Source organism: Leishmania major, chromosome 36 (genome assembly GCF_000002725.2).
Source record: "Leishmania major strain Friedlin complete genome, chromosome 36".
NCBI classification, from domain to species: domain Eukaryota; phylum Euglenozoa; class Kinetoplastea; order Trypanosomatida; family Trypanosomatidae; genus Leishmania; species Leishmania major.
In genome coordinates, this window is record NC_007287.2 from 1,051,736 (window position 1) to 1,076,211 (window position 24,476).

The 24,476-nt window shown below is 60.2% G+C and overlaps 3 protein-coding genes across 3 annotated transcripts; all 3 read right to left on the reverse strand.

Moving 5' to 3' along the window:
- Positions 1-1,514: 1,514 nt before the first annotated feature.
- On the reverse strand, positions 1,515-3,128 carry FPGS (folylpolyglutamate synthetase; the record flags this gene model as incomplete). Its single annotated transcript, XM_001686786.1, has 1 exon — positions 1,515-3,128. The coding sequence occupies one exon, from the start codon at positions 3,126-3,128 to the stop codon at positions 1,515-1,517; it is 1,614 nt and encodes a 537-aa protein (XP_001686838.1).
- A 3,595-nt stretch (positions 3,129-6,723) lies between these two features.
- On the reverse strand, positions 6,724-11,901 carry LMJF_36_2620 (conserved hypothetical protein; the record flags this gene model as incomplete). The annotated part of the gene is made up of 1 exon (XM_001686787.1): positions 6,724-11,901. The coding sequence occupies one exon, from the start codon at positions 11,899-11,901 to the stop codon at positions 6,724-6,726; it is 5,178 nt and encodes a 1,725-aa protein (XP_001686839.1).
- Positions 11,902-13,138: 1,237 nt separating this feature from the next.
- On the reverse strand, positions 13,139-23,518 carry LMJF_36_2630 (putative protein kinase; the record flags this gene model as incomplete). Its single annotated transcript, XM_001686788.1, has 1 exon — positions 13,139-23,518. The coding sequence occupies one exon, from the start codon at positions 23,516-23,518 to the stop codon at positions 13,139-13,141; it is 10,380 nt and encodes a 3,459-aa protein (XP_001686840.1).
- Positions 23,519-24,476: the final 958 nt, after the last annotated feature.

Here is a 24,476-nt window from a genome sequence, read left to right on the forward strand (position 1 = left end):
TCAAGTGATTAAAGTACAGAAAAAAAGAGAGGAGTTCCCAAAGGAGATGCGGGGAGGGAGGAAGCGATCGACGAGCTGTAGACTCTTGCCACCGATGCCCCTTCGCTGTTGGTGCGGCGCACCTATCAATCCGCCGTCTTTCGTATGAGCTCTTGTCCGATACGTGAATGTGTGTGTGTGTGTGTGTGTGTGTGTGTGTGTGCGTGCACTCAGGGTTGCAAGACAGGGAAAGAAACAAGACGATGTTAGTCTGATGGGGTAAAGACAAGGAAGACAAAATCGCTCACAACGACGAGCAGCCCTCACAACAGCGAACGCGCTCTGGCCGTGTAGCAGTAGTTAGTGTGCTCGTAGAGCCCCGTGCGATTCGCAGAGAAAGGAAATCGTGACATTGAGGGCTCGAAGATCGTCCGCATGCAAAGCCAATGCTGTCGATTACACCACAGCAGAAGAGCCCCGTGCGCTGACGAGCATCGTTTCACCACACTCTGCTTGCATGAGAGACAAGGATGAGCATCTCTTGAAACCTGCGCTTGCACGGAAGACGACGAGGGCAGGGTGGCGATGGCAAGGTTCCTTTTTATTTCTTGCTTTAGTTGCCCCTCACAACCTCCGCGAACGACTGGCTACAAATATGAGGTGGAGCACTCGTCGTTATGGACCTGCAAAGCGTTGCGTTATAGGGATACAGAGCACATATGTAGGTGTGCATCATTGCCTAGGCACTCCTTACAGTTTGATGTGTTCGATAGGGTGAAGCGGGAGAGTTGTTATCCTCTCGCCCCCTCAGGGGTGGCCAATGTGCACGTTTCCGCGCACACATAGGATGGAAAGAAGCAGATGAAGGTGGAGCAGGCGCAAAAACCATGACCCCACCCCTCCCCCTTCCCTCCTCCGCCGAGGTGCACACATGCACATATAAAGCTCACTGCCACGCGGAGGAAAAGGGTACGTTGTACTGAAGGGGTATAAAAGGGAAAGTAAATAGCGCTGCGAGTTCATGACCCAACACACAGCACACACGCAGTCATCCTCGCCTCCACCATGAATCGCAACCACCACTGAACCGGGTTGCTGTCCCACAGGAGGAGCGGAGAGGGCAAGCACTCATCAGCAGCCTTCACCTCCAGAAAGAATAATAACGACCTCGTCTCTTGAGAATAGGCACCGCCGCCCTCCCCTCCTGATCCTTCTCTCTGCACACACACGCACACAGAGAGAGAAAGACATATACACGCACGCTAGCCTACAAAGGTCGGCATCAGAAAGAAGAAAGACAGGATGTTACCCTCTCCGTCTTTGTCTTCTCTGGCAGCCCGCGGACACTTTGCTGATGTCACCCGGGCACAAGGTAAAGGAGGAAAAGCAGCGAGGAAAGGGAGCAGCACGCCGCCCTCACCCACACACACACACGCAAACAGCACCACCACGCAAGCGCTCAGTGTGCCATGAGCATGGGGGAAGAGAAGTCGAACCAAGGAGAAGATAATACGTCAAAGGCGTGCGTCTCACGGCTACTCGGGGCGGCGACCACCTGCCTCGTACACCTTGAGTAGCTTAATAATGTCACCAACCAGAAAGAAGGAGCCGCACACAAACACCTGCGCCGGCTTTGAGGCGTCCTCGTTATCGCTGGCGGCCGGCACAACGAGGTCAAGGATGTCCTCGAGCGCGGAGAAGGGGCGGGCACAAGGGAGGCAGGTCACCTCACGGTACATGTTGCGCCAGTGTTCGGTCGTGGTCACCATCCTCTCCCTCAGCTCACTCATCTTTCCCTCCACATCACCGGGGTCGGCCGAGCGCGACGTCATGCGTGGGTTCGCCACCTGCGCAATGACCACCTTGCAGAAGTGAGGCACGTAAGGCATGAAGGCTTTGAGAACACGCTTTGGATCGCGAGAGGTGTAGAAGACGAGCACGCGGCGCGGCGCCGGGTCCCTGGTGTTGGTGGCGCTGACGTCCAGAAACCACTGCGTAGCACTGGAGATGCTCTCAACGGTGTGCGCACCGTCCAGGTAGAAGGTGATGTTTGTGCCACCGTCGACCGCAGCGATCTGTGACCGGCCAGCGTAAGTCATGGACTGCAGCACGCTCTTCTCCACCTCGTCCAGTGGGAGGATGGGGGGAATGCTCGCAACACGTCGCGCCGCCATCAGCGCCAGTTTGCTGTCCTCTATGGCGTGTGCGCCACCGATAGCGAGCTTCGGCCAGCTGCGAATCGGCAGCACGTTCTGATCCAGCAGCACAAGCGGCGCGCCAACTTTTCGAGCGTGCTTCTCCAGTACTGAGCGCGTCTCTGGATGATCTGTCTGTGGTGCCGCAAAGCAGACCACGCCTGGCTTCATGATGCCAGCCTTCTCCGAAGCGATCTCCTGAATGGTATTGCCCAAGATATCCATGTGGTCGTAGCCGAGGGACGTTATGATGCTCACCTCGGACGGGATTGTGTTGGTGGAGTCGATCCGGCCGCCGATGCCCACCTCCATTACCGCCACCCCCACGCCCTCCTGCTCGAAGATGTACAAGGAAAGAAGAAAGATAAAGCGAAAGAAGTTCGCTCGCGACGGTGAGGCAATGTCGCGGTCCAGTTGGCTGTCTGAATACTGTAGCGCCTCGTACTTGTCCAGGAAATCGAAGAAATACTGCGCGTATGCGTTCTCGTCCAGCAGCCGGCCGTCTACCACTGTCCGCTCTCGCAAGTCTGTGAGGTGAGGGGAGGTGAAGAGGCCCACCTTGAAACCGTACGCCTGCAGAAGGGCAGCAGTGTACGCGGAGGTGGTCCCCTTGCCCTTCGTGCCGGCAACGTGCACAAAGCGAATCCGCTCGAGTATGGGGGCAAACCCGAGTCGGTCAATAAAGCGCTTCGTCGTCTCGAAGCCGTCCGGGCACCTGTTCGGCCGCCGCCCCGTCATCCTCTCGACAACCTCCATCGCATCCTTGAAGGACCGGTGGCGGCGCTTGGACACACCGGCAGCGGCGGAGGTGGCACCCTCGCCTGCGCAGCCGTCCTCGCCCAAGTTGTGCACCACTACCCGTGACTGCGCGCGCTGCAGCGGTGGCGGCGGCGGACTCGCCCTGCCTGCAGAGCCCGCAGCAAGCACGCCAGGATGCAGTGTTGACACAGACATCCTGCTGGTGTGCCGCGCACTAGAGGAGCACGCACAGGCGCCAAAATGAAACGTGCGGAAGAGGTGCGAGGGTGGCGATCGAGCCACACAAGATACGGGCAAGGACGCAACCGATGCACTCAAGCCGTGTCGCGAGGCGTGAAACTTCGTCGCGGGGGCAACGGTAGCAGCGGTGACGATAACAGCAGACTCAATAACGCAGCCAAAGAGTCGCTGAAACGCCTTCAAACAGCCGGTAACACGTAAGGTGTGACGTGCGTGTCTTGTACAGCTGGGGAAAAGAGAAGAGAGAGATCGAAGATTAACTAAACACTGGCGCATGGCACAGGCACGCAGGCATGGCTGCTGCTTGTGCTTGACCGTCTTTCCAACTCCTGTGAACAATGATGAGCGGGCTGCCCCCCTTTTTGGGCGTCCGCGAGTAAACCGCACACACACGCACAGCGACTGGTGTGTGGGGGGAGGGAGTGGAAAGGAGACAAAAACAAAAAACAAGCGAGGAAAGAGCGAGAATCGCCAAAGGGCAATGCGTAGCAGCGGTCGAGGAAGAGAAGAGAGAAGGCTACTATATATATATATATATGTGTGTGTGTGTATATATAAAGGCAATCCACAAGTAGACGTCGCTGAAACTGGAGAAAAAGATGCGAGAGATCCGAAGCGGCGGCAAAAGAGGAGGGGTGAAACCATGAGCGCACCCGTCTCCTTCGCCCGCGTGAGGGATAAGAGGACAGTGAAGGGAGGGAAAGTATGAAGAGAGCAGGGCGTCACCAGCAGCATGCGCATGGTCCTATAATCCAAAGTACGGAAAGGCGTGTGTAACCGTGCCGCGAAACACCGAGCCGCACGACGCCGATGTGGTCTGGACGGAACGGCCGCGCTCCGACTCGGCTTCGCCTCCGCCCCAGGGTAAGGCGCTACTTTGGCGCTGGAGACGCTTAGGAAGCTCTGCGGGGTCAGACGGCAGACTTCGTCCAAGCTGCTGGCCGTCTTCCCAGCGAGGACGTGGAGATGATTCACCAAAGGTGCGACGTAGCGGGAAAAAGGGTAGCAAGCCGAACTGCGTCGTCGGCCGTGCTGAACGCAGCGGGAAGAGAGCCCCTTCGGCCCGTGATGCCGTGTCGAGGAGCGTCCGTTCTCGGTGGCCCCTCGCCTCCTCTCCCTCAGTCGGCGAGGCAGACGGATCCAACGGCGCGCATAAATTTGTGTGTGTGTGTGTGTGTGGAGGTGGCCTTGCGTCAAGACTCGCACGAAGGCGTTTGGTGGCACATTTTTCTCCTGTTGTTGCCGCCCTGAGTGCTCGCGCCGGAGCCTCCTCCTCCGCCCACGTGTCGCTGTTGTTTTGGGGTGGGGGGGGGGGGGTCTCTGTGACTCGTGATGACGGCGTCGCGTTCGGTCGACCGGTGCTGGTTAGCGCGTGCCCACGCTGCGGCCTCCGACTCAGCGTAGAAGGATTCGGCTACTCCGTCCCCTAAGGGCCTCGTCTTTGGTCCGAGGGGCACCGAGAGCGAAACGCCGTCCGTGCCGCGCATGCGTCACGAAGAAGTCGAACACCGCCTTCAAGACGTGCACGCTGTTCTCGTTGCCCGGGTTGCTGATGTCCCGGGAGAACGCGGTGCCGTATTCGGTCGATAGGTTGCTGGAAGCAGCTTGCATGGTGCCTCCTCCCAGCTGGTGAACGCTTCACCTTCATCACCTGGTAAGCCGTCATCTTCCGGTTCGAAAAGGTCTCGCCACCCTTGAGGAGAAGGTGCCGTGTGCAGCAGCCTCGCGTTGCTCCTTGTCGCTGCCGCCCACCCACAGCGCCACCCGACAGCGACAACGTCGGGGCCACGGGTCCCACAGCCCCGCTCCGCGCAGCATCGAGGGATTCCCGCAAAGGGCGGTTCGGTGATGGGCATGCGGCTTGCTGGCCGTGTCGACGCGAGGCGATGCGGTCGATTCTCGACACAAGCCGCTGCGCCACGTGGTGACGAGCACTGCCGTTGGCCTGGAATAGCCTGTTCCTGCTGAGGCGCTCGAAGGCTGCTGCGGATGACTGGGGGAGCGTCCGTAGGTCGTCCTCCGGTGTGACGCGAGCCGCGATGGAGCTTGTTCTGCTTGCGGCAAATCCCGTCACTGAGCGTGCGGGTGTAGCGCCCGGGGTCAACGCCCCCACGGCTTGGCGGAGAAGGTGGTGGGCGATCCCTCCCCCCCTCCTTCAGGTGAAGGATCTCGACATGAGAAGGCCGCCCCTCCCTGGACCCCCCGATGGACCCATGGAGGATGGGATACGGCCTGCCACCTGTGCAGTCGTCGGGTGATCTATGCAAGCATGAGAGAGAGGGCATGCCGGCTGTGCTGCACCAGCCTGTGCACGGGGACTATCGTTCGGGTCCGATCAGGCGAGCTCGACTCGGGACGGGGCCCCGTCTGGACGAGGAACACCATCGCCGAAGAGCGGATGCTGGGTTCGCTCGCTGAGGAAGGTGCTTGTGAGGGGAGCAGAGGGTAGAGAGGGGCGGGGTGCAGTAGTGGTGCGCGGAGAAGATCTCCTGTCCTTCCTTGAGACGGCGGGCAGCTGCTCACGGACTGGCTGTGGAAGGCACAGGAGGTCGCAGCGGCAGAGTGCGATGGGTGGCTGGCTGCACCCACTGCCCAAGGCGAGACTTCACCGCAATATGTGTAAAAAAAAGCAGCCCAAGAGGGGACAAACTTCAGGGTGGACCGTTGTGGTGAAAGACCCAAACCAAATAGAAAATCGTGGCCAGCTTCGCTTTCCGGACGGATAGCGAGGCGTAAGAGCCTGAGAACGAATGGAGGACAAGGTGCAGAGGACGACACCGATGGCGCACCCTCAAAACACGACGTAGGGTCACTGTGCGAGAGAGGGCTGAGAACGGAGGAGGGCCCTACGCGACATGCAAACAAAAGCTTGAGAAGAGGCAAAATGTTATTGGGATGGCAGTGATGATTGTAAAAGAGCTAAAGCGAGGGAGTGAAGGAGGAACCATTCACGAGGAGGCGGAAGGCTGACTTCATGCGCCGTGTGGCACCTCCTCTTGACGAAGCAAAGAGGAGAAGGAGGGCGTAACAGGGAGAGAGGGACAACTAGCCAAGGAGCGGATGCAGATAAATAGCACGAGAGTTAGGAAGTGAACCCGCTGTCTGCATGCGCGAGTGTGCGTGGACGAGTTTGAGGAGCAGCACCATCCGTTACTGCTACCCAGAAACGCAAAGGCGAGTACCCGTCCTTGCAGCAGCAGAAGCAGAGAGTGCGCACGCTAAGCTCTTCGTGCTTATGCGATATGTGCATTATGTGTGTATGTGTGTATGTTATCCGTTTGCTCAGCTTCCATGTGACCGGCACATACAGCTATGATCAGCAGTACGTCTTTCGCGGACATCGACAGTGGTGGGACAAGGACAACGACACACCTACATACACGCAGTTGGAAGCAGCAGCACTCAAAGCGAGACAGAGAAAGGGAGAAGCCACACACGTGGAGCATGGCACAACAGCAAAACGGGAAACAGTATTATCTCACACACCGTTCCTGCGGTGGTGATTATCCCTCTTTTGTTCTCCTTCCAAACCTACCTCTCTCGCCGCCTCCTAGCGGATGCGTTTGGTGCTGACGCGCTGCCCATCGTCGTACACCTCATCCACGCGCACGACGCAGACCTCAAAGCCACAGCGATGCAACAGATCGTTCACGGCAATCTGCTTCGTGCTCAAGAAATCGCTGGGGCCCTTTACCTCCATCAAGCAGAAAGAGGTGCGCAGTGCGGCAGAGTCACTCCCCACTGAGGGCTGAACAGCCGCATTACCGCACTCGCTACCGCCGCTGCCGCCAGTGAGCCAAAAGACCAAGTCTGGGAAGCCAGAAAACGCCAGTGGCACCCCTTCCGTGACTGGACTGAGGTAAAGACACCGCAAGAGCCGCCAAAGAGGCTTGAGGGGGATGGCACGTAGAATGTCGAGCAGCGGCAGCGGCCTCACTGGCACCTTCCATGCCTCTGGCACAGCAAGCGTTGGGGCGCGGGGGGAGAGTGATGCGTCAGCGCTGTCCTTAACCGACTCTACTCTTTGCGCCTCTGCGTTCCTCTCCTGCTCCACCCGCCCAAGCACAAGCAACGACGTCTCGGACCCAGTGGACAGCAGTGGCGTTGCTGGCAGGGAAGGCGCAATCTGCACCGAGTCTTCTCCATTGCTCCCGCGGAATTCCTCCTCCACCTTTGCGGTGTAGCTGTGGGAATGTGGGCCACAGCCGTACTCATCTCGACTGCGTCGACGGCGTGCTTGCTCCTCGTCCCTGCTGTAGCCCTTGTCCTCATCCGCACGCTGAACTCCGTGCGCCTCCTTACGCGGTGCTTCGACCCCTGCGTCTCGCCCTTGCGTCTTGAGCTTGCTCGGCAATGCCTTGTCGTCGGTGTTTCCTTCCACCTTGATGCGGGCACCGACGTATGCTATCAGTTCCTCCCTCGTGCAGCGTTCCAGCTGCGCCAGGCGTGCCTCGATCAAGGCGCGTCGGCGCCATAGAAACTGAATAGGCGTGGTCAAATCGAGTGGGCCGTCCTGAAACGCAGAGAGCCAGAGCACCTCGTGGGTCGGAGAGGTCGGTGGCAGCGGCTGGTCGGACTCGTGGTCGCGTGCACTGACTGGGAAGCTGTCGAGCGGGGAAGAGACAAAAGGAAATGCCCAGTAGCAGTCCCACAAGAGAGCTCGAGCAAGACAAGCAATCCACTGACCCTCGCAGTGCACGCCACACCACAGAGAGGTCAGCTTCGCGCCACCGGCGTTGTCCCTCCCTTCGGTTTGTTCGTTAGCGGAGTTGGTCGTCAGCGTGCCTTTGCGCCGCCGATGCTGCGGATCAGCGGCAGGATTTGAGTCCGCGGCCGTCGTCCTCGAGGTGCCGTTCCATCGACTCAGATAGTGCTGAAGAACGAGCAGCTCAACAGGCAATGCAGGGCGACGCTGTGGGTGGAGCACACCACTCGGCGTCGTAGGCTTTGCTGCTTCCGCGACTCCGCCTGCTGATGCGCTTGGGCATCCAGGTGCTTGACCGCTAGGTTCGCGCCAAAGCATGCGATCCAGCTTATCTCGCACGCCGCCAATGCGGCGCATCGCCACGTCCACGAAACGACGCGTTGCAAACTCCAGATGCGCTGCTAGCGGAGTCCACTGACGCACTTTGCGGTGCGTCATTGCCAGCAGCCTTTCCAGTGTGAGCCGATCCTGGCGGCGGTAGTACCGGTCCCGCACGTACTCCCACGCTGCGTGAAGCAACGCGAGCGAGTCAGGCGACAGTCCCTCTGCTGCAGGCGGAGAAGCGTTGTTATCACCAGTGGCGAACTTCGCAGAAGCAGCAGCAGGCCAGAGTACACGAAGCATGCGACCGCGCCGCTGCACCTTTAGCGGCAACGCAGACTCGCTGGCCGGAGAATGATTGCCTGCAAGCACGTCGCAGAGCGCAGCTGCTGTAGAGTTGGACATGACATCACACGGCAACCACTTGTCATTCGTCACCGAGCGCGCGTCGTCCGCCGTGTGGCTCGCCAACTCACGATACCCCGCCTGAGCCTCCTCCAGCACTGCGAACGCCTCCGCGTAACGTTTTTGATGAGACAGGTTCTGGGCCAGCCGCGCCAGCCACTTCCCGCGCTTGTGCGGTTTGTAACGAAACGCATACGTGACTGGGGAGATGGGACAGCGAGCGCTGCTCACCGGCATGTGATGCAGCACAAAGATTGGCTCATAGAGAAGGTGGTGCAAGCAGGCATTGGCGTCGTCGTACCGTCGCGCGCTCTGCAGTAGTGGAAACAAAAGCTCCAGGCAGGCGAACCAGCGGTAAAGCGGCGTAAAAATGAGAAGATGCTCGGCGTGGCACCCTTGCTGATAAACTAGTGACTCCAGCGATGCAGTCACCGATTGCGTAAAGTGCTTTGACAACGGCGCTGCTTCGGAGACGACGGGAGGAACAGGTGGGTGCATGGAACCCAAGTGCGTCGCCTTAACAGAGGCCAAAGAGGCGGAGGCGGCGGTGCGCGCATGGTGTGGATGCTGCTTCACCGCCGCCACACCCGCACGCACGGCGGCCATGACAGTGTCATACATGTGCGACACGAAGGTGCTGCTCTTTCCGCGATGGCGCTGCGCTACGGTCACGGCGCCCTCAGTCACGCAGTACAGCTCGCGCTGAGTGGAAAGGGCCCGGCGGTATTCCTGCAAGGTGACAGGGCTGGAGAAGAGACACACATGCGGTGGAGTCGGCCACACCTGGGTAACCGTGCCATCCTCGGCAGCGCCAAAGTCCTGAAATGAGCGGGATGTGTGCACAATCGTATCCATCAAACTTGAATGACTGTCATTCAGCTTGGCTGAAGCATCAGGGCGAGGTTGACTCTCCGTCTTGTTGGCTGCTCTCCCATTAGAGGAGATGTCTCTGTGCAGCTGTCCGCATACACGTGGCAACGCTACCTTTGTCGCCTTTACTACCGGTGGTGGTGAGCACCACTGGGGCAGAAGAGCATGCGGAACGCTCTCCTTGAAGGCCTTCGGGTCCGGGTGCGCCGCGGTAGATGGTGACGGCTCGGTCAAGCTCGGCCGCGCCTGGTGGCGAGCGGCACCGAGAGTCTGTAGCAGGAGCAGAAGCTGCGGCCGCACCATCAGCAGTGTTGGCGGAGTAGCCACCGTCATTGTGGCTGCCACTGCTTTCGCGCCTTGTCCACTCACCATTCCGGCACCGTTGTTGGAGGTCAATACGTGGAATAGCTCCGTAATCCACGTCAGGTGCTGTCTTAGCCCTGAGTGGGGCACATAGACGGAACCGATAATACGATCCCAGCATTGCGCCACCGCGTCCGCCTCCAGACTCACAGTCGGGAAACATCGACGAAATGGAGACCTATCAGGGGCACTCGCAAAGACACTGGTACAACGAACTGCACCTCGAGGGGAAGGCCTGGTGGTCAACGGCACAGAGGAGAGAGCATGCGGTTCTGTAGGAGGCGGGCCGTGAGAAGGCATCATTGTATCCGTGGTGGCAGCATCAGTAGTCGCCGATGCTGCTGGTGAGCTGTTGACGGTGCTTGATGGAACCCACACAGAGTACCGCCGCTCAGCAAGGTAGCGAATCATATCTCGCTTACGTCCCGGTATCACGTCGTATAGACTGTTATGGCTAATCTGCCCTGGCCGCACACATGCGACGTCGTCCGTCCAGTCGCCGCTCTTGGGACGCAGCACAGGCGTTGGTTCCGCCATGATCCCCCCGCCAACACTGCCATCCTTGCACAAAACGTTTCCTGAAGTTCCGAGGGTGGATGTCGTGGTGGGGGCGATAGCACGGGTAGTGATGCAACCATCACCCCCTCGAGCGCGTTCATCCATCAGGGCCCGTGCTTTGCTGCAGTGACGCAGCGTCGTCAGAAACGTCCGCAGCTCCGTAGCGCGCACCGCCTGTGCCACACGAATGACCGTCTCCACGCTGCTAAACGTCGACGCCGACTTGCTGACGGCAGTGGCGTGACGATGCTGCGGCCAATCTTCGTCGCAACAACTCAGAAGAAGTCGCGCCACTCGTGCCCCGTCGTAGTGCTCCACCAGCGGTGATGGCGCCATCTCCGTGCAGGCGAGCTCGTCGGCCGGTATCAAGGGGGTCTCCGTCAAGTCTGTGGCTGCGTCCTCCTCAGCGCCGTGCAGGCACACCGCCTCAGCACCACCACCAGCAGAGTCGAGCGAGGCCTGTTTCGTGGCCCACCAGAGAAAGCGCCGTTGTGTCAGCGCGTTCAGGGCAAGCTGCACGTGCAGCCAGTCCCCGTAGCGGAGCTCGAGGTGGCGTGCGGTGAAGCTGTGCGCATGGCGCAGGAGAAGCCTAAGTAGCAACTCCGATTCCTCGCTGCCACTCCAAGCCCAGTCGTCGAAACGCATGTTTGCGCTTCGTGCTTGCTCCGCAGCAAACGGCGCGGTCGCACGCTCTCCGCCATCTTCCTCTTCAGTGGCGTCGACTGCAGTCAAGGAGAGGAGGGCTCGACACGCCCAGAGATCCTCCACGCTCAACGCGCGTCCGGCGTAGCGCAGCACATACCAAAGACACACGTGAAACGCATCTGTGACAAGCCACGAGTGAGGCGTAGCAGAGGCAGCCGAGGGGGCAGTAAGCGCTCCTTGGCCCGCCATCAAAGCGATGGACGCAGAAACGAGTGCTCTTTCCTCGGCGTCCCCCTCTTCATCGTCGTCGGACGCGTAGCCCTCTGCGTGGTCGCTGCCACACTCACCGCCTGCACCTTCAGCAAGGGCATCCTCATCACACCTATCCTTAGCAGAGTGTTGACCACGATCCACGATCGTACGAGCGGCACTGCCTGCCCGACGAGACAATGATGGTGTTGCGCCGCTCTTCTGCTGGCGAGCTATTCGTCGCTTCTGCACGAGTGGGGGCGCCGCCGTTGTCGAGGTGGGGGAGCCTGCGGACGCCAATGCGACTGCCGGTCGCTCTCGCTTGCGGGAATGGGGCATCATTGCAGCAGCACTTGTAGATGTCGCTGCATTGCTAGCTAGATGCGCCATAGATTCCTTCGGACTTTCTCCCCTAGCGACGGTCGCGGAAGGGCGACCACGAGTAGCGAACGGTGCAGCAGGTGCGGCGGAAGAGGACGGGGTTGTCTGGCCGTCGTGCACAACCTCCACTACCATGGCGCCATCATTGTCAGCCCGTGAGCGGCTCGCCCCTGTACTTCTTCGAGGGTTCAAGAATGGATCCGTCGGACTCCGGTCGGCATCAGCACTCATCTTGTCTGACACTGCTCCCTGCTTCCCGAGGTACCCCGTCGCCCCCCTTCGGCCTGTCTCTTTGGAGGCTGCTACCACGTTGCTGTGCGCACTGGAAGGCTCGTCGAACCCTCTTGAGCGCCGTGCCAGCAGAGCCACACAGCCGCGCTGAATGCACCCTTAACACACACTGAAGCTTCGCCGCACGCCTCGCTTGGTGGTGCGTTCGATTGAAGGAAAGGCGGTGTAAGGCGGCACCTTTTCGTGTGTGTTGGCTACCTCTGCGAACGCAGAGCTTCTGTGTCTATGAGTTATGCAAAGACGGTTGGGCGTACGTGTTTATGTGTATGTGCAACGCGTTGGTGCGAAAGACGCAGTTACGTGGTGAAAGTACTAAGAAGAGACAAGAGAGAGAGAGAGGGAAATGGGTGTGGGGTATTGAGCTCCCTGTCCCTCCCTTTTCGTGAGTTCTCTCTGGTCACGCGTGTGTGTGGGCCTGTCAGGCACCCCTCCCCCATCCTCAGAGAGGCGGATTTGGAGAGAGGAAGGATAAGGTAACAGTGATGCGAAGAATCCTTTGAAAGTGTACGTGCTCGCATTGAGGAGGGAAACGGTGCGTGTCTCCGCTTTGGATTCCGTAGTTGTTGCTTAGAGTTTGGGCATGTGTGCTCATATTTGTGAAAAAGTGCACCGCTGTCGTTGATTGCGTTTCGTTTTTTTGGAGGGGAAGTGACGACGAAGTGCTCGACGCGTCGTGCACGTGCGCCATGAAAGAAGGAGCGGGAGAGGCACAGATGAGCAAGAAAGGGCAGAAGATCAGAAAAAGAAAGGGAAAGCTTAAACGAGTGAGAAGGACGAGTTCACCTTGACGCGCAGGCACACATGTCAGTGCACGCCTACCGGAGGTGAGGCATCCCAAGAGCGAGCGTGAGATCGAACAGGAGTCGCCGTCCCCTCAAACGGCAGCATATGTTTCTTCTAGTCATGTATGTGTGTTCTGTCGAAAGAGAATAAGAGTTTGACGTCGGGCAAGGAAAGGGGGGTGGGCGCACACTGCGGAATGTTCCTCGTCAGCTCGCAGAGATGCGCACGTGCACAGGCATTAACGCGCACACGAAAAAAAAGAGGTGAAAAGCAACAGCACGATATGTATTCAAGCATCGGCGTCACTGCCGCGTTTGCGAATCCATGCTGCACTGACATCACCGCCTCTCTCTCCCCCCCCCCACACACACACACCGCTTCTTCGAACCTCTGCTCAAATTTCTAGCCCTGCCTCCACCATTATCGTCTTCCAGTACTGTAGCGCCTCGTGTGCGCTTGGCCGCTGCAGAGGGTCGAGGTCCAGCAGGGTCGACATAAAGTCCACCACGCGCTTCCCCACAGCCGCTTCGAGATCGCGCCGCTCCCGGTCATCAAGGGCCTTCTGAGAAACCGACGGCGTGAAAATAGAGCCGGCATCGGCACCAACGCTGGGTGTGGTCGGCACCGTGGCCTTCTGCAGAGACCGAGACTCACCTGGCAGAGGGCCAGCTGCCGCGCTTGTCTTTGAAGCCGCCGTTTCGGGGTCCTGGTCCTCGCCATCGTCGACAGCGGCGAGAACCAGCAGCCGACCCAGCCGGGCCTCCCCAAAAAGCATGCGGCCCGTGAGCATCTCATAGAGCAAGCAGCCACAGGCCCAGATGTCCACTGAGAGCTCCGCCCGCCGCAGCAGCTCCATTATTTGGGGCCCCGTCGACTCTATCAGCTCCCCACCACGGCTTCGGAGCGGGAGGTCTTCGGCTGATGCGCCGGCAAAGCTCGAAGCGCGGGAACCACGTTCCGCCCTCTCGGAGAGGGTGAAGAGCGAGGAGGTGGCTGGGGTCGCTGCCGCGGCTGGTGCGAGGGCTGTCACTATGCGGCGGAACAGTGCGTAGCGCCGCTTCGCCGACATGAGCTCGGGCGGCTGAATCGCCTCTGTTCCCCTGCCGACGCCCCACCGACCAGCCAAGAAGCGAGCCTCGCCTGCCATGATGTCGTGCTTCAGGCTTTGAATATCATCGTCGTCGCACGTGTCGCAGGAGCCGAAGTCGCACAAACACACAGAGGACGGCAGCATCGGCGGATCCATTTCCCCCCGCTCAGCGCTGGCGTCGGTAGCGGTGATGAGGACGTTGTCACACTTGATGTCACCGTGGCGGATGTGGTGGTCGTGCATGAAGGCGACTCCCTTGAGCACCTGAAGGAGACAGCGCGCACACGTCGCGAAGAGCGAGGTGCTTGGCGCAGCGGCTGGCGTCGGTGTACTGGAAGTCATCACGGGCGCCGCTGTCGGCATTGGCCCGCTCTTGCACGAGTCCCTTATCCCCGGTGGAAGCGTGAGCACGGCGCACCCCAGTGAATAGTGCTTCTGTCGCCACAACCGCAGCGATCCTTGGGTGTAGTGCGGCAGGACAAGGATGTACTCGTCCTTGGTGTTGTCGAAGGAGAGGAGCGGGATGATGTGCTGGTGACCGCGCAGACGGTACATAGAGAGCACCTCCGCGTGACAGAGGGGTAGGTTTCCGCTCTCGCTTCCCTGAACGTTGAGGGGGATGTGCTTTATCGCCACCTCGCACTTGCAGACTGCCTGTGCGATCCGCTGCACCGCTGTGCGCCATGGCACACGCAAGCCATCCAAGACACCAGGCGCGATCCTCTCCGCGGTTGGCGCGACCGACCGACCCATGTGGAAACTTTGAGGCGTGGTGCCACCACCACCAGCGCCAGAACCGCTAGCTGCTGTGCTTCCGCGTGTCGTTGCTGGCCGCCAGCGAGACCCGCGCTGGCCCCACCCAGGAGGCAGTCGCGTGTCGCCGCCGGTGCCGGGCTTCTGCACGAAGCCGGACGTGACGGTGCCGTAGCCGCCGGCACCAATGCGCCGCTCATTTTGCTGAGTGATCAGAGGTGTGATGGCACGCGGAAGGAGCAAGCGGAGGAGCACATAACGACCGGCGAGCACTGCGGCACTCGGTTTGCCGCTACGGCCGCCGCCAGTGCCGCCTGCCTGGGGCTGATGAAGAGAGTGATGGTGCACGCCGTTCCCGGTGTTGCCGCCGCTTTCGCTGTGGGAGCACGAGGGGTGAGGCGGTTGCGAAGAGCACTCTTGTTGCCTCAACGACGGGTACGCGGACTCGAACTGCTCCATTCTTACCCGCTCCATCGCAGCGTATTCGTCAAGCACCCACTCCTCCAGCAGATCAATAACAAGGCTGTTGCGGCTGTCCTTGAGATAGTTGTGCATTGCCTGAATAACATGAAAAGAAGAAGGGCTGTGTTGAGGTGTGTACCGCCACCGATCCGTCTGCGCCGCATCTGACCTCTGCGTGAAAGCCGAGCCTGAGGCTCCAGCGGCCCCGCCGCTGCCAGCGTGCCAGCGCCGCTGCGAGGACGACGACTTGCCCGGCAGCACACGCTTCTGCGTGAGTGAGGACACGGTGTAAGCGTACTGAATCATACCGCTGTCCTGCTGGATAATGATAGAGCAGATGCACAAGATTAGTTCCACCGTCACCGCCGGTGCCACTATCGGTGTTAGGACTGGGCGAGACGTGCGAGGCACTCGCTTGCAGTGCCGCTGACCGGTAAGCATTGAGAACGGACCACCCTCGGGCGCGGTCAAGGAGTTCAGCGACAGCCCGCTGTCGCGCCGTCGCCGCGCCGCGCGCCGCTCCGAGTACTGTTCGTCCACGCAACCGGCATAGCTGCCCCCCTCATCGCTAGCATTTCCACTGCGGCTCACCTTTCCACCCGTTGGTGCAAAGTCGGCAAAACTGAAGACAGGGTGTAAGGATGATTCATCTGAGGAGTGGCTGCCGTGGAAGTGAGCGGTGGCCGTCGCAGCAGTCGGACAACTCGAAGCGGTGATGGCCTCTGCAGTAGCCGTGGCGGTGTTGGCCGCTCCACCAGATGCCGTGCCCTGCGCCGTCAATCCAGATTGCAGGCGTGTCGTGTCGGAAAGGATCTGTGCACTTTTGGCCGCGCCGGCCACAGCATGGGGCTTCTGGTTCTGCGCCTCGACGAAGCTGCCAGTGTCGCCGGTGGAGGTGAAGTACATAGGCGGGCCTAGAGAGCCGAACGACAGCTTAGGAAGGACAAACCCATTGACAGTGGTTGAACTGGACGTGGGCAGCACAGGTGCAGGTGGTGGCGTGAGAGTCGGCGCGTTCGCCGCCTCAGCCGCGCCTTTCAGTGGCGCACCCCTAACAGCTGGATCGACATGCGCCGCACTCACCACCGCCGGTGCCGCCGCTGTCGGCCAGTTCAGCGCCGAAAACACCTGGGCTGGCGGACGCGCAAGAGACGGGCTCATCGGCCTCTCCGCAAAAACGGCGGTGTCACCGGTGGAAGTGAAGTACAGCGGCGGGCTGAGAGCCCCGAGAAACAGCTTCGGTATTGTCAACGCGGGCGGCTTCGGCGCGTCGCCGCGGGTTGCAGAATCGGCGCTCGCGTTCGCTGTGGAGTAACTCTCACGAGGTTCGTGTGAAGTCGACTTAAGCAGCGTGTGCTCGGACGTGCTCTCTAGCGCATCAGGCCTGGCTTCGTACTTCACGTCGCACTCGCCATCGTCGTCTTGCGATAGGTGCGAGGCTGTGTCTACCACAGACATACCTGTGGTGCTGAGGAAGTGTTCCATCGGTTCCTTCGCCATTTGCCGCTGCTCAGACTGCTCCTTGTAGAAGTCGTTCTCCTGCGCTGCAGCCGTGTCACCTGAGCTGGTGAAATACAGAGGCGGCTTCAGCCCAGTTAAAGACAGCCTCTGCACCACAGGAGGGGCTGTGACGGGGGATCGAGGCGAGGTCGACACTGGAGTGCTTGAGGTGGCAAGCGGCGTCTTGCCCCTCACCATTGCCTGGGTGCCTCCAGAGATGGAGTGGTCGTTCGATCCTAGCCGCCGCCGCTCCTTGAAGTCGCAGACCGGGGTCTGGTCCGATATGCCTATCATCACTTGCTGCTCTGCCTCCACGGATACCTTCGAGACAGGAGACCGCCGAGCGCTCCAGGACGGCTCTAGTCGACTCTCAAAGTCGTCGGAGGACCCCGAGTTCGGCGGCTGCCCCGGTGGCCGCCTGCGGCCCTCGCTCATCCCTGGCACTACCGTCACGGAGCTGTCGAGCGAAGACACCTCAAAGTCAACGAAGCCCTCCATCCTGACGCCCTCCGCGGTGGAGTAGGGCTCTAGCGCGCGGTCCGATGCAATGACAGACACCCCCACGTCCTTCAAGTCCAGATGTGGTTCATCCGGAAACTTGTCCTCCGGCTCGTCGTCATAGTCGTCGATGACCTCATCGCCCTCGAGTTCCCCTCGCCCACTGATCATCTGTAGCAGCCGCCCAAACACGGAGGCCACAGACAGGTTGGCTGCCGTCTCGTGAGCCTCAGCGCAGCTGCAGCAGAGTTCGCGTAACGCCCACAGCAGCTCATGGCAGTAGTGCGTCCACAGACGCTGCCTCAGGTGCTGGAGCTTGCTCACCGGAGAGCGCGTTTGCGGTGACCCAAGTGTGCGATACGGCGTGACATCACCGTGGGTGCTGAGGTCCGCGTGAGTTGCCAAGGCCGTGCGCTGGTCAATGCTTCTGGTGAGCGGTGTCGCGTTACTCGTGCCGTCCACGCGCTCGCTCGTCGTGTGATCTGGCGCCGTCGCAGCTCTGCTTACACTCAGCGCGTGCACATCCGCGTAGAAAGCTTGCACGTATCGCAGGAAAAGCAGCCGCACGTATGTGGACGCGTACGTTTTGGGCAGTACCGACTCGACACCAGCCTTCATTGAAGCAATAGCCGTGTAGTGAGACTGCATTGCCCTATCCCGCACCTGAGTCGCGACTTTGGTCGCTGTTTTAGTGAAGCTCATGAAGGTGTCCGCGTCCAGCGGTGCAGCTGCGAGGCGCAGAAGGCGCAGCAGCTCTACCCGGATCCACAGCCCACCGCACACTTCGCGCATGGCGCGGTCCGCCGGCACGCGCCGATGAGCGCCGGCAAGAAAGCGGGGTGGTGACTGATCAGCTGGCGAGCCGGTGCAGTGGAAATAGCAACGCTCATACGACGTTGTGCGGGCACTTCCAGAAACAAGGCTGCTGCTCCTGGTGTCAACAGCCGAAGGTGGACAAGCGTAGGGAATGGACAACAGCTGCGCGCATGGGCCAGTGGATATGTTGAGGAGGGAGGTGACGGCGCTCACCTGAAGCAAGGGCGCCCTGTCACGAGGTGCACGAGAGACCTCCAGATAAGATGTAAGCGGCGCCGTTTGTGCAGGAGCGTTGCCCGCACACGAGTTCAGGTACAAGCTCACTAGCTGCGCGTGCTCGACAATGCGGATAAGGTGAGAGTAGCGATGAAATCGCACATCTGGCCACCACATGGTTCTCCGCGTGTACGATCTGCTGGCGGGCGCCTCTAGGCTCACCGCGGGATTAGCTGCTGGCGAGCTGGTAGGAGTCGAGGCCGAGGGTAGCGGTTGCCGTGCGGTAAATTTCACTTCGTCAAGCGCGGAGGGGTTCGCAGGTGCAGCCACCGACGTCAACATTCGTTCCCAAAAGGTGCGCAGCCAATCATCCTCCGACGTCTCGTCTGCCACTGATGTTGTGTTCAATGGCGTTTCACGAGCTGTGGCGACTTGAGAGTGAGCATGTCTACTCTCTACGGTAAAATGGGTCACGGCGGACTGCAGTACCATCGACGTGTACATGCTGAGAAACTCCTGCACGCGGTCCAGCGGCGAGTCCGCCGCGACCTGCGGTGCAGTGGCAGCCACCGAGCTAGACAGATCGCCGAGGCCCCAGAGAAGCGGCGACCCAGCGCCTCCAGCCAAGACAGCCGCGGACAAGGTGTCTGCGAAGTCGATCGACGGGGACCCCGGGTTACAGGCGCTCACTGTCAGCTGGTACAGGTAGAGCGGCTTCTCTGGAAGATGCAGCGCAGCGTCAAGGAGGACGTCGACGATCTCTAAGAAGTAGTGAATGGCCAGCTCCATCCAGCACGTCTGCAACCCAGACGTCTCCAAGCGGTTGGCGGCCATATCGTAACCACCGTCGCCGCCGTCGCTGTAGAGGCTCGTAGACTCGCCCGCACTTCCCGAGCGGACAGAGTCGTCCGCAGCGCGGCACATGAAGAGGCTTTCGTCGTCACTCGAGTTATCGACAAACATCACACCCTCGCGAAACTGACGCTCTGCCGCGCCGCCGCTCTCAATTTCAGCCGACAACGCTTGGCAGACGCTCTCCATGAATGATACGACGACACCGAGCACCTTCCCCGCAGGTTCGACCAGCTGTGAGGTGATGAAGCTCTGCAGAGCGGCGCTCGAGGTAGCCGACGAAGTCCTCACGCCGACGCCTGCAGAATTACCGCTGCCGTGGCCACACAGCGTTGTTGAGCAAAGATGACTTTGGCCGCCGTACATATCATAGCCGCGAGCACGCGTCAGCAGAAAGTAGTGCGCCAGTGCCGCCAGATGCCACACTGTCCCCTTCAGGGAGCTCGGGGCGTTGTGATCGCCGTGAAGCAGGTGCGTGGTGGTGTCCGCAAGATGGGCAAAGCTGCTGAACCACACGTTCACGAAGCTGGCCGAGCTCTCATGCGGAGGCGCCGAGAGATGAGTGACTTTACGCCCCCCGGCCTTGAAAGCGCAACGGCCCTTCTTCAGAGTCGAGCCGGAAACTTTCCTTGTATCCCCCACACCTTTGGCCCGCGCTGGCTTGAGCACAGGATGGTGTCGGCGCACTTGATCATAGTGATGCGCAATCGCCATGTCAAGGGTGATGCACTGCAACAGCTCCTGCGTCATAGCAACATCCTTTCTCTGGAGCGCGCGCAGGGCGACGCTGATCAAGGTTTCACGGACATAGGCCGAGAGGTTCTGCCACCGCAAATGGCTTCGGCCGAAGCCAAACACCTTGGCGAGGTCCATAGATAGGGGTCGAGGTGGTGGGGACGCCGCCGCTGTCTTCGCGGTCGCCCTCCCTTTGGACTTGTCAGAGAGCGCGGCAGCAGCAACCTTCGCAGGGAGTCGTTTCAGCACGACCATGGTGGTTGTCGCCGCCCCGGTCTTCGCCGATATGGCTGATGGGCTGTTGTCGCTGCCGCTGGCGACCGCAGCCGCCTGCCCCGCCGAGGCAGCCTCTCCCTTCGGCACCGCCTCACCCATCACATGAGAAAGCAACACCACTGCAAGTGAGAAGGACACCTCAAGGGCACGAGCGCTGTCCACAAAGAGCTGGTAACTGCTGGAGACAATGGCAGCCGCGCACGAGTCGAGGCGCTCCATTAGCAACCTTTTCTCCAAGGATAGCGATGTGACAGAGGGAAACAGCGCCGGAGGTGTCGCACTGGCTTTGACACGGTGAAAGAAGAGGGCGTGGTTGCCCGGCATCCGATCCGCTGCAACCTGAGGCGGCGTCACGAGGGGAGGCACGCTGCCTGTCATCGGACTGCTAGTCGTCGGGGTGCCTGTCCACGCGTACTGTGAATGCACACCTTCGGCAGGTGTTGCCGGCGCCGCAGGGGCCCCGGTACTGTCCGTGCCGCTGCGAGGGGAGAACGCGCCTCCAAAGCTCTCCACAGCCCCGCCGTCCGCGCGTGTAGAGACGAGATTCACGTTGGGTGACACGGGCTCCTCATAGGCCACAGCGGGGAGCAGCTGCAGCAGTGTGTTCATGTCCTGCGTTGCGTACAGGGTGCCCAGCTTGCGAGCAAACTGTACGGCAGAGCGAGCTTGGTGCAGCTCCTTTTCGACTCGCCCCAGGCACGGGGCCAGCCCGGCCGCCGGCATCACAGCTGCCACCCGGAAGGGCTCGCTCGGCCGCTGCACCGTAGTGTAGCTGAACGAGCTGTCGCTGCTGTTCCTGTCTTCCCTACTACTGCTGTTCCCTTTCGCAATGTCCCCATCGCCATTGCTGACTTGACCGTCCTCTGCATACGACAATACATGGGGTTGCATGCAGCCGATGGTGTCTGGCCGATACGGCCGCGAGGTGGGCGAGGGGGCAGCGACCTCGCCAGCTGCATCAGCTTCCGCGTCAACACGATCGGGGAAACGTTCCGCTTCACTCTGTGACGAGCATGCTGCTAAACGCGCCGCATCAGCGCTCTCCAGCCACTGCAAGTACAGCTCCACGGTTGACGGGCCAGAATAGCTGCCGCTGTACACTTGCGGTGCCTCCTCCTCAGCCACATACGCGGCCGTGTTGCCGGTGTCGCCAAGAGCAACGCTGATGGCCACCTGACCTTGGCGTGACGAACTCACTGGTGCACCTCCATCGCTACTGCTGCTTCGGTGTATTACGTTAGACCCTGCGCCACCCAACACCGACACGGTATGCTCCGCCGAAATCGGCCTGCCCGACGATGTGTTGTTGATGAGGGTGGGGACAGCAGCAGAGTCGAAGGCGCCTGTCGTTAGACTCTCGGACGAAGATTCCGTCACCACGCTTGCCTCGTGAGTGATGCATTGCGCTGAGTGGGGCGACAGTATGGCAAACCCCAGGGCATCGCTGGCAGCCGCACCGCTCTGCAGAGGGAACAAGCGCTTCATCACAGCCTTGTCTGTCATCCGCACACCAGTAAAAGAGAGAAACGTGTTGGCCGTGAGCAAAGTCCCAGCAGTGGACTCGACGCGCTCATACTGCCGCCGCTGTAGCTGACGCGCCAACGTCTCGACCGTTGGCAAGAGCTGTGACAGTGACGGTGGCGGTGGTGCGCTCGCTGTCGCAGACGACGATGTCAGTGTCTTGCGAGGTTCCGTGACTTGCCCCGGAATCGGAAACGCCCTCTGCGCCTCTTGCTGCGCGCGGATCACGTCGGTTGCCAGCCCGCACGCAGCGTACAGCCAAATCCAGAACGGCAGTTGCACGTACGCACACGCCTCGCGCTGCTCCACGGCGGCCGTTGACAGCCACATCGGGCAGTCTTTGCCGGGTGCCTTGAGAGAGACGCTGCTCAGAAACGCTGTGATACGGGACCAAAAAAGACTGTGCACCAGCTGACGAAGCGCCCGCAGTTCGAGGGATGCCGAGCTGCCTCCTGACGGTGACTGAAGACCGTTGGAACGCAAAGCTGGTAAAGGAGACAGGGAGGAAAAAGACGCCGGGTTCGTCAGTTTGCTGTCCTCTCCCTCTGCGCCGGTGTGAATCCGTCGACGTGCCGTCGGCACAGCGTTTAGGGCAGTCGGACCACCGCCACCGCTGCTGTGGTCATGGCCCTGGCCACGAAGCGCCGCCACCGCCTCCTCCTCTAGAGCGGCTAACGTTGTGGTGGGGTGCAGAATAGCGTGCAGGTGCTCTGCGATTGTGTGGGCAATCATAAAGATGCCGGTGGAAAAGTCCTCTGCTTCCAGAGACGGTTTTGTCTCTGGAGCAGACCCATCCGCCATTCGTAGTGATTCGCCGCTGGCACTTCGCGCAGAAGGCGTGCAGCGGCTGCCGTTTGTTGTGGTCCCGGTGTCATAGTCGTGTCTCCATTCATCTGGAATGCATTCGGAAGAAAGGAGGTCAGATATGGGGTGGTGGCTGTTGTGGCGGGGCAAGACGTCAGTGGATAGAAGGGTTGGGTTGCCGGGGCGGTGGTTGGAGTTAGTGCAGTGAGGTAGTTGCGGATGCTGGGAAGCGGAAGCCTCTTCGCCCAACAAAGACTCGGACGGCTCCTCGGAAGCGACGCCTCTCGTCCCCCTCGTTGTCTGCCACGCAGCTGGCGAGCTGCTTCGTAGCTGCTGCTGGTCCAACGCAGCGCGGCACTGCTCCACCGCGACAGCAAAGTCGTCGAAGAGCCGTTCAAGGTGCCTCTGCATGTCCGGCAGCTCCGTCGCCGATACCACAGTGAAGCAGTGGGAAGTATCCGCGATGGCGCTTGGTGATGTGCATGAGCTCGCCTTATGGTCTCTGATGACACCACCAACGCCGATGCTGTTCTCCGCAAGCAAGGGGGCGAAAAGCTTCTTCGGTGCTTCAGCGGACTCCGGCTTTGAGGGGGCAGGTACACGAGTTGCCCCCATGACAGCAAGCGTTTTCTTGCGCTGCAGGCTCTTGATAATCACTCTTGGTCCACCGGAGAGTTTTTGCAACACAGACGTCGAGGTTTCCCTCGCTGCCGATGATGAGGGTGTGTCGGTGGCAGCCACTGCAGTGGTCGTCGAAGGCTCAGGTGCGCGTGGGTTGTGGGTATCGGGTTCAGAAATGTGGCGGTACACGTTCACACGCGCTACGCAAGCGCTCAGGCACCCACTCCGCTCTCCTTCCTCGACCGTAGAAGCGGACCCGAAAAAGCGCTGCGCCGGTGTCGCCTTGTCCACATCCGCTCCGCCACGGGACTCGGCAAAAGCGCCGCGATACGGAAACAGCCTCTCCACCTCGGCGCGGACTGCCTCCCGCACCGTGCTATCGATGCCATAAACGGTGTGTGGGTGAGGTGAACGCTCAGCCGGGTTCTTGGCTACAGCACTGCGTGACACACTAGCGCGCAGCAGCACCGAGTACAACACACTCATGGGCGTTTTGCTGGTTGCCGGTGCAGTCGCCGGCGAAGCGGAGGCCGTTGTCGGCGAGTTTGCGCAAAGCCTCACGGGAGCGGTGTCCTCCAGCGCGCTTGTAGGGTATTTGGATGGCCATGACTTGAGTTGGTTTAACGTCATAACGTCAGCTGTCGCCAATGAACCAGCGGAGAGCAAAAATAATCAAGCAAAGAGAGAGAGCGTGGTTGCGCTACTCTGGTCGAAGGGGGGGGGAGGGCGCAGGTATGTGGACCTACAGAGAGTAAAGCGTCTCGTCGCTCGCCACAACAACCAAAAGAAAAGCACCTGACGCAAGTGAAAGATCAACGAAGAGACCTGCTCCCCACACAGGCACAACGGCATGCGCGCACGACCTGAGTAAAGCGGAAAACTGCGACACCACAGGCTAGCGTGACTGCCACCTGCGATCGTGTTGAACAATGAGCGGCGAGTTAGTACTCGAATGTGTGTGTGCTAGCTCCGATGAGTCTGCTGCCTCTACCTTTTTTTTGTCGTGCGTGCGCAGCTAAGGAGCCTCGATGCGTGGGTACGGTTTGTGCCGGTCAAGCACTTGAGCCCCCGTTCTCTTCTGCGTTAACGACGAGGGAGAAAGCAGTAGCCGAAAGGAGTAGAGCAAGAGAGTGGCGGGGAAGGGAGTGCGATGGAAACGAGCAAAAGATAAAGAGCAGCAACCACACGCCCCTTGTGCGTGCACCTGTGCCCCACTCCCTCACGAACCAGAGAAAACAACGAGAGGGAGAGGTGGGAGGAGGAGGGGAGGAAACACCGTGAAGGAAAACAAACAAAAAGAGGCAGAAGGGGGGGAGAAGCGAGTACAATGTGCGAGGTGAGTCGAGCTCTTTAGCGCAAAGGAGTAACGCACACACGCAGGCAGAGAGAGAAGAAAACACGAAAAAACGCACAAAAACGTAGCGGGGGGAATGCCGGAGGGAGGTCGAAAGAGAGTCGGCCGGGGGGGGGGGAGGGCAATACAGGAAACGGACGGGAAAGAGAGGACGAGACGCGAGTTGCACTTTCCTTCTACGACAGCCCTTCGTCACACATGCACAGAGATAGTGGAAAGAAAGGGGGCACAAAA